This window comes from Stegastes partitus, unplaced genomic scaffold, assembly GCF_000690725.1.
Source record: "Stegastes partitus isolate 25-593 unplaced genomic scaffold, Stegastes_partitus-1.0.2 Scaffold614, whole genome shotgun sequence".
Classification (NCBI taxonomy): Eukaryota; Metazoa; Chordata; class Actinopteri; family Pomacentridae; genus Stegastes; species Stegastes partitus.
In genome coordinates this window covers 2,388-11,750 of record NW_007578345.1, presented here as the reverse complement: position 1 = coordinate 11,750, position 9,363 = coordinate 2,388, and the positions used below count along the sequence as shown (strand labels likewise).

The 9,363-nt window shown below is 43.6% G+C and overlaps 1 protein-coding gene across 2 annotated transcripts; it reads left to right on the top strand.

Annotated features, from left to right (window-relative positions):
* The first annotated feature begins 4,143 nt into the window (after positions 1–4,143).
* LOC103362885 (cyclin-dependent kinase inhibitor 1-like) lies at positions 4,144–8,981 on the top strand. 2 transcript variants are annotated; one of them, XM_008289404.1, is made up of 3 exons: positions 4,144–4,250; positions 6,933–7,386; positions 7,475–8,981. In XM_008289404.1, the coding sequence occupies exons 2-3, from the start codon at positions 6,942–6,944 to the stop codon at positions 7,528–7,530; spliced, it is 501 nt and encodes a 166-aa protein (XP_008287626.1). In that variant the 5' UTR covers positions 4,144–4,250; positions 6,933–6,941; the 3' UTR covers positions 7,531–8,981. The 2 variants fall into 2 exon arrangements, with proteins under 2 accessions (XP_008287626.1, XP_008287625.1); XM_008289403.1 differs by lacking the exon at positions 4,144–4,250 and adding an exon at positions 6,519–6,554.
* Positions 8,982–9,363: the final 382 nt, after the last annotated feature.

Sequence of the window (9,363 nt, the reverse complement as noted above, 5' to 3'; positions counted from 1 at the left end):
AAACACCAGAATGGGGCAACAAAAAAAGGTGATCTCAGTGGCATGATTGCTGGTGTCATGTGGGCTGATTTAGAGTTTTTCTGAAACTGCTGCTTTGGAAACATCCAGCGAGCAGCCGCTGTCGATCCAAACTTCTTGTTAAAGACTGAGGTCAGAGGTCAGGCTGGTTGGAGCTGACGGAGAGGCCACAGTCACTCAGATGTCCGTCCTTTACAGCAGTGCTGAGCAGAGAAACATCACAACTCTTACAGCAGATGGACCACGACAGCAGGGAACCACGTCAGATTCCAGAACTGTCAGCCAAGAACACACATCTGATGGGAACAAACTCACCAGAACTGGACAGTTGAAGCCTGGTCCAGTGATCCTCTGTTCCCGCTGAGGCTGCAGATGGCAGATTTAGTGTTTAGCACCAACAGCATGAATCCATGGATCCAACTTGCCTCGTGTCAACAATTCAGGCTGCTGCTGGTGGTGGACTGGAGTGAGGAATGTTTTCTTTGTACACTTGAGGCTCGTTAATACCAACCAATCATGGTGCTAATGCCGCAGCCTGTCTGAGCGTTGTTGCTGGCCGTGTTCATCCCTTTAGCTTTCATCGTCTCATATGGATAATGCACCGTGTCACAAAGAAAAAGTTATGTCAGTCTGGGTTTATGGTCGTGACAATAAGTTCAGTGTACTTCAGTGGCCTCCTCAGTCAGCAGATCCTGCAGCAGACGTGGGGGGATGCTGTACTTTTTCTTGGCCTTTAGCATTTCTTGTTGCAGCCTCCCCTGGTTACTCGTTAAGCCTCGATTATACTCCCTTGTGGTTGCACAAACCAGCAGCTGTGGACACCACAGACACATAGTTGTTGTTGCACCACTTTACTAGTTCATGGGAGTCCACTGGTAGGAATCAGTTCCTTACACGAACAGTAGCTTGTAATGACATTTTTGTGCGTGCACATGATGACCTGTGTGGTACTTTCAGCACCCACAGATATGTATGGGATGGCGTGACATAAATTTAGTCTCCCCAAGTCCACGTGCAGCCCAACGACTGTGCTGCAACTATGCTGCAAAAGAAGTAGTGAGTAAACTCTGCTTTAGTGTTCATGTATAGAATATGTAGATACGACCTGTTCCTACAAGTGGACTCCTACAGACTAGAGTATAAAGTCGTATAATACCAACAACTATGCATCCATGTGTATTCATAATCAAGGTTTACTCAAACATTGCCCTTGTAGTGTCGTCACTTCGTGGACTGTCTGTGGCGTCCATGTAGACTCTCAGGACTTGGGGAGATGACCAAATCTAAGTCACAGAGACCCATTCATCAGCTTTAGTGTCACAATGACAGAAAGCCACAAGACGTCATTTAAACTGAAATCCAAGTCTGGGTAATGCAGTTTGAGCAGCAGATCTGTTAAATGTCCAAACTCTGCACAATATTACTCTGACCCATGACTTCACAATATCAGACAATTATCTCAAAGGCAGCCACTTTACCAATAGTTAGAACATCGTGGGCTGCACGGCTGGAAGATCCTCGAGTCCTGGTTGGGATGCCTATGATTTTTCTGTCTAGAGTTTGCATGTTCTCCCTGTGCAGGGTGGATTCTCACCAGCTTCCTCCCACAGATGTTGGAGTTTGTTCAACATTGTTGTCTGCAGTTGCACTGGCAAAGGAAAATCAATGTCTGGTCAAATGCATAAATATGTGCTTAGTCCATTTTTATTAACCTGCACCACAATCTTTCTGATGAAGACAGTCCAGGGTCTGGGATCATTAAAATCAATTCACACACAGATGGAGTCTATGTAGCTTACACAGTTATTCATCAGGACGGCTTGTGCTTTGTTCACAGAGTGTAAAAAATCTACATATACAGCAAACAGTGTGCAGCTAGAGTGAGTTCAATACGTGCAACATGCCTAATTAAAAACAGTGCCGGGTAATAAAGCTGCAAACAGCAGAACTTCCTTGATTAATAAGTAACTAAGCTGCAATGCAAAGTCAATGTGCTTCACTTGGAATCAAACTTTTCACGGTGGATGATGAAAACAATGTCGACTGCTCTGGCAGACCCTCTGCTCTGTGCAGCTGCCTCGGAGCTGAGAGATAATAAAGCGTCTGCTCAGCTGTACAAATGTAGAGGCTTCCGCTGCAGCAAACATCTGCTGCTCCGTCACAAACAACATGCACACATTGTACATTTGTGTTCTACCTTCATTAACTTCAGGGCATTTCTCCACCGACCGTAGCTATGCTGTACGGTCGACACACTCTTTGTGCCAAGTCTGTGTTTCTCTTGTGTCCCATCAGTCACCTCGTTAACAAAGGCCTCACTGTGGAGTCAGATCAGTTGGGCCTTTATCCAACGCATCCTACAGTTGGGGCTCTTGTTGTTGATGCGCTGAGAACTAGGCTGAAGGGCAGCATGAAGGGGCTGGAAAGAATGAGGAGTCTCTTGGCTGACGAGCTGCCGAAATAAACAGGCCAGGCTTCAACAACAACAAGAGTGGGTGGGACAAACTGTTGAGTACAATGTGTGACCAGTGTGGAAGCTCAGGGGTTGGAACAGGCGCCTTGGTTTAGTGAAACAGTTATTAGAAACCCTAAACTTTGGATCACAATGACTACAATAAAAGGGCTGTGGAGAAATCTGCAGGTTATTCCAGATTATTCAGGAATGAAAAGGTACAAATCTGATGTGTAGTAGATTTCCTGAGAATAAACTCACTTTAATACTTTTTGGGATACTGTACTGTACAACCCTGTGGATCATTATTAGCAGCAAAATTCATATTCAGGAGTTTCTCCGTTCATGATTTTGTCCATAAGAAGCATAACAGCGCCTGCATTGTTTGTAATTTAGCTGCACTTTAAACAGAAAAGCCAGAATCAAACTAATACTGAATGAAAGCACATTTAAAACCCTAAATTCAACAATATAATACAAACTAAACCCCCATTAGTCACCTGTGCATTGATAAAAAAAAGAGCTTCATAATCAAGCAGCTGCAACATTAAAATGCAAATTACACATTAAACTATCAGTAATAAAAGTCCAGTAATACAGACTATTATTATTTACATGTTAGTTATTTATTAACACTTCGTTGCACATTTTGCCACCCACAGCTTTGTATGTATTGTTATAAGTGATTAAATGTAGATGTGATAGTTGAATCCTATTTTAAGTGAAAGTAACAACAGTGTAAAAGTGGAGCGACACAAGTAAAAAAGTCCTGCGCAGGAAAAAAAAAAAGAAAAATACACAAATACCACCTGCAAAATGTACCTAAAGCTCTAAGTAGAGGTATTCATGATGCCAATTGGCCCTTTTGAAAGTGTTATTATTATATAGTATTAGTCAGCGTTTATAATGACCTCATGATTGCAGACTAGAGCAGCGTGTTGCTGCAGGATGTGGTCGAGCAGAGCCAGTTGATCCACTACAGTGTGTGGTTGGTGTTTAATCCCTGGAGGTAATTACATGTTCAGTGTATTAAATATAACCTTTGAAGTGACTATAATTGAAGCATTAGGTTAAATAAAAAGCAGGGGACCATATTTTCTTGTGAAATGAGATGGAGTGTAATTGCAAAGTTACATATGAGCAGAAGTACTCGAGTAAAAGCAGCTCATGTAGTTACTTCCCAACACTGTTTAACTGTAGATTCAACTTTTTTTTTCTGCTCTGAAGTTACACGTGTTCATTCTGCCGCCCTTTTATTTGAGTTATGTGACATCAACGGGAAGCTGAAATGTGGCTTCAGTTCAGGAACGTGAGCACGTAAACATCACGTCTCCTGGCTACAGCGCGCGGCTGCCTGCGCTCGGACATGCGCACTGAGCGCCGCGGAGGGGCTCCGAGCCCGGCGGTCCTGAGCTGGAATTTCCTTCCCTGCATACTACGCGGCCAACTTTCACGTGTGCTCGTGTGTTTACCGGGACAAATCCACGTGTGTGGGGCCGCAGACTCCGCCCCTGCACGGGAGCAGAGGCTCCCCGCCCACCGGAGTTCATAAAAGTTTAGCCCGTGTCCATGTCTGAGAGAATACTTGGAGAAATTATCAAGGAGCTGTTTGTCGCTGATTGCAGTCCGTCGCTTGTCTGGACTTGGCTGGCTGGACTGGATCACATCACACAGCTGTTGTGACTGAAGATCAAGAAGGAGGCAGAAAAACTAATTTATAACTCAACTACTTGAAATAAGGAGGATTTTCTGGTGGACTGGACTGACTTTGACTTGAAATGTAAGTAAAATGACTTAACTTATAGTGGAAAGACTTTTTAAAAGATGTTTTGCAATTTAATGTGTTATTTGTGTGTTGTGTTTGTTTGTATGCACGTCTATAAACAACTGTTCAGGTTGTGTGTCCACTGAATAAAGAGCCTAGTGTCCAACAAGGCTGCTTTATGCCCCTCTGTGTCTATAAATGGTTTTAGTTTTAGTTTTTTTAGTTAGAAATTACAACTTTAGTTTTTAGTTGTAATTTCATTCCTACAGATGACATGTTTACAGGAATAATGTGTGACTAAAGTTGTCTAAGTGTGAATCTATATCCAGCATAGAGTGCACCAAGTGTCAGCTGATCAGTCAGAACTTCACAGAAAGTCTTGAGAATTCCTGGAGCAGCTTCTTCCTGAGTTATTTTTGTGTGCATGTGAGAGTGTGTGGATGAGGGAGGTGGCAGGGTCTGGATCCACACAGTGACAGCCCAGTTTGACTGGGAGACACGAGCTCCAGCCTCACGTGGAGCAGAGTAGTAAACTGGGCAGGGTCCCAGCCGGTTCCTCCGCTGCTCATGCATGACTCAGTCTCCCGCCACAGCCTTGAACCAATCCACCGACTCCCCCCCTTCTCTGACGTCCTGTCCCGTGAGGGAGGCAGAGGAATGAAAAAAAAAAAGAAAGGATGGGAAGTGGGGATCATGTTGCTGCAGAGCTGTGTACCCCCATTTTTTGACATAAAAAAGTGAAATAAATGAGCATTTATTTAATGTTTGGATCCAGTTTGATCAGACTGGTCTCACTGAAGAAGCTCCACCTTGACCTTTGGCCTGCAGGTCTGTGCTTATGTAACAGTGGGTGGGAAGGGGAGACACTGGAACCCATCCCACGGTGGACAGACCAGTATCAGACCAGTATCCACCCTGTCCCAGTGTGTAGCAGGTGATTACACTTATTAATGTTTGGCATATTAATGTGTGCCACATTTCTCCATTGGTCCCCAGATCCCATCCAATAAACTGAACCTCAGAGATTCTTGGATTCAGTCGTGGTGGTGTCTGTCCCTGATAAAACACATAAATTAAAAAAAACATTTATAGTAAAAACCTCAAGATAATACTATTTATTATACACTATTAATGTATAATGAGAATAATGTTAAACTCATTCAAGATGCATTTGTGTCTCTCAGGTGATCTCACATCAAAAGACATCCGTAAAATTATTTATTAAAAAAGAATCTACATGTTTAATACATAAACAAGAATAATAACATTAAGTCTTCAGGTTTATTTTGTCTTACAGGATAAAAAAAAAAGCTTTCAGTCCAATCATATGTGTGGAAAATGCAGATGTGTTGCAGTAATTCAGGAAGCTCAGATGTTTTCTGTTTCCAAGATTTTGCTGATCAGAGAATGAATGAAGTGCAGTTCTTGGAAAAGTGCCACATGACACGATCTCAGACTTCTGCTCTGCTGAGCAGGGCAGCTGAGGCCAAGTCAGGTGATGTAACAGGATATGTTTTGTCAGGGTTCTGTCCACATTTACATAAAGTTCATCAAACTAATTGGTAGGAATCAGTTGAAGGTTGTGTGTAGCTTGGATCTCAGCTTTCCTTCAGTCAGACTGTAGTTCGTGTTCCTGGCTGTTTGCGTGTTCGGTGAGCAGTGCAGACGCTGGTGTTGATAGATTTGTTTTAAACCAGAGCAGCTTCCATGTGATAAAATCAGCTCCACCATTCCCAGCACACTTCATTAGATTCCTCCTCAGTAACACCGCTGTAATAAGATGACCTCTCCCCTCCTGCTGCATAATTAGGGTGGGCTGGGACGGGTTCCTTCTGATTGTTCCCTGAAATGGAAATCCTGGGAATCCTGCCCAGCCCTTCCTGCACGGCTATAATGACTTATTATTCCCCTGAGACGCAGTTGGTTCCTTCCTCAGCTCTCACTGGAAAGCGTCTGTTTGACTCACATCAGACAGAGTTTGTGTGTAAGTTTGGTGTCGATGTGGAAAGAAGATTTGTAATCGATCTCCTTCAGTAATCTGAGCCTCATTGAAGAAATGATCGGCTGCGCTCTGAGGCTGGAGTTGCTCTGTTGAGCTGTAGCTGGTCTGATAGCGCCACCTTGTGGTGTCTGCACTGATCACAGCCGCTGCCCAGGACTAGTCCCTACATGTCTGTCTCAGATTATGTCCAGGCATGTACCGCTGTGTTACTGAGGAGGGCTCAATGAGTCACTGGCTGCTCTCTGCCTTATAAAAAAGCTCCCCAGTGACACCAGTCTGTTCATTCACTGAGGGGATTTAAACTGACTAGAACGATGGTAAGCCTGATTTTTACTTTTATATTCGAGGCAGCAGTAGATAAATTGAGATGGATGGTGTCGTAGATGGAGAACAGGGTTTATTTTCCTTGTTTAAGAACAGGATTATGGTCACCTGAGAGAAACGATGCATCTTTAATTTATGTACATGTTTTTATCATTTGTGCCTGAGTCTTAGAGCTGCTACATTTGGTCAGTTAATGGATCATTCTGTAGTATTTTGGTGTATTTTAGTGTAGAGAACATGTTCGTCTGTCTTTTCAAGCAAACTGCCAAACTGTCTTGTGGAGGATGATTCAGCTCAGGACCAGATGACGGTTCCCATGTCTGACTCAGGCAGCAGGTCTAACCAGAGGTCTTCTCTCTTGTTTCCATCAGTGTAGAACGATGGCTTCTCACAAGCGGATCCTGAGCGCCCTGGGGAACGGTCCGGCCCGGCGGAACCTGTTCGGCCCATTGGACCGAGAGCAGCTGCAGGCGGAGTACAAGGCCGCCCTGCATAAAGACCTGGAGGAGGCCTCACAGCGCTGGGGCTTTGATTTCTTCTCGGACAAGCCTCTGGAGAGCAGCGACTTCCAGTGGGAGGGCATCCCAGGCAGCGGAGTGCCGTTGCTCTACAGACCCTGCATGCTGGGCCGGGGTCAGGCAAGAGGCCAGAGGGCGGCAGAGGCGACGGTTACTGCCAGAGGAGGAAGGGTGGAGCCCCGGCAGAGCGGGAAGGAGAACATCCCTCAGACGCCCGAGAAATTCATGCTGAGCCTGGACAAGCTGGAGAAAACCCCAGACCGAGGCGAGAACGGAGGGTTGAAGAGGAAACAGACAAACCTTACAGGTACTTATGTTTACAGGCTTGTTGTGAATGATTCGTCACGTCGTGTGAGCTGGCGCTGAGCTTAGCTTCCTGTTCTTTATCCCAACAGATTTCTATCAGGCCAAAAGAAGAGTGGTTTGGATGCCACGCAAATCCGGCGAGTGATATTCGGTGGAGCTTTTGCTGCAAAGGTGCCAACATTCCAAGAGAACAACACAAACACTCAGGAATCAAACGTTCTGCACAGACTCTCTGCACAGGCACTCAGCAGGAGGTCGTGTATCCGGCAAACCATCTGACAACTAAAGGGACCTCATGTCATTACTATAAGGTTAATTAGGGTACTCTATTCACTTAGAGGGTAGGGGGGGCGGGGTTGGTGTGTTTCCCAGTGGTAAGAAGGGGACGTTTGAGCAGAGAAGATTAACAGTAATCTCTGGATTTATACTCATTTGGATCGAGGGGTTGCCAAAGTGTTGACGGACATTTCCTACTGTGCATTCCACAGCGTCAGGTTTCTGTAGGAGAAAACGATGGACGAACGCAATAACTGTACACACTTGAATCAGGTGCCTCGCTGGCTCAAATCATTTTGTCCGAAAGCTGCAGAGTGACTGAAAACGGTGAATGGATGGTGGCTCCTTTGTTCAATTCCACTATTGTTTTTCTACAGTGTTTTTTTTTTTTTTAACGTGTATCACAAGGGCTAGGAGTCTTGTTTTTGTTTTTTTACTCTCCAGAGTGTGTAATACTTTGTATCCTGAGCTGTACAATCATGCTTTATCCACCATCATGTACTCATAGGAAAATGCTTGAAGAGTTGTGAGATCTTGAACATGCAGTTTGCTTTTGCTTAGATTGTAAATGACAGAAGTGCCATCATGTCCTCTTCCATCCTTTCTACTGTATGTCAATCGATTTTCAAAGCATGTCTCCATAGCTGCCCTGTCCAGCACCAGATAATGTGGGTTATGAGTGTAGCACCATAACACCTAAACACTTATATTTAGATTATATATATATCAGAGATTTATCTATAGAGTTTATTACAGCATTGTGAAGTAGCATTATCACAGAAGCACTGCAGTATTGCACATAAATGTGATGGTGGTGCAAACGACGCGCCCAGCATCAAGTGCCTTTCGGGCATTTGTTTCGGTATTTGAAGCTCCTTAAAGGACAATCAGAAGACCGCGTTCTCTGAAGCAAACGTATTATTTAGTAAGCTAAAGTGGCATGCTTTCTGTTCTTCTCTATTCTGAAACGCACTGCGGTTTAACAGACAGTGTGTTACAATCTGCCTCAAAACTAACAGAACGTTATTGTGGCTTGTGTTGGCGAATCCTGCTGCTATGAGTGATCTGAAGGGGAGTCACACACAGTCACTGTAACGCTCATCCTGTTCGCAAACACTACAGCGAAGCAAATCACCCCAGAACAATGAAAGCACTTCTGTTTATAGCTGCTTGTGCACAGGTCCTACATGTTGTTCTATGTTATAAGCTGCAAATGAAAAGATCTATCCTTATTTATTGTGAGATACTATGCCTGGTGTTAATTTAGATTTTTTTTAATTATTATGAGAATTCCAAATTCGAATAAAATATTCAAATGGATTTTGGTGTGAGTGTCTTTTTTGTGTCGTCACAGCTGATGATTCATCAGAAATAAATGTTATTCACCTTTTTTTAAAATGATGTCAGACATTTTGTAGTGAAAGGATGGTTTACACGTCCGAATGTAATCGTCAAGCAATATTTGAAAGTTGTTTTTTTTTTTTTTAATTAATTTGATTTTCCAGCAACTTAGATGGAAGTATTCAGATTTTCTTTACTCAAGTAAAAGCAGCGATAAAACAATTAAAAAAAAAAGCTGTGCATGTCATTTTGTAAATGTGTAACAGCGAAAATATCAAAGTAAGTAAAAAATATTCCACATTCAGATTGAACTGGATCCCTGTCAGACTTATTTATCACACTGATACGTTAACAGGTAAAT

Coding starts and splice junctions, on each gene's coding strand:
- LOC103362885 (XM_008289403.1), top strand. Junction 7,387..7,474: donor GAAACAGACAAACCTTACAG/GTACTTATGTTT, acceptor TTATCCCAACAG/ATTTCTATCAGGCCAAAAGA.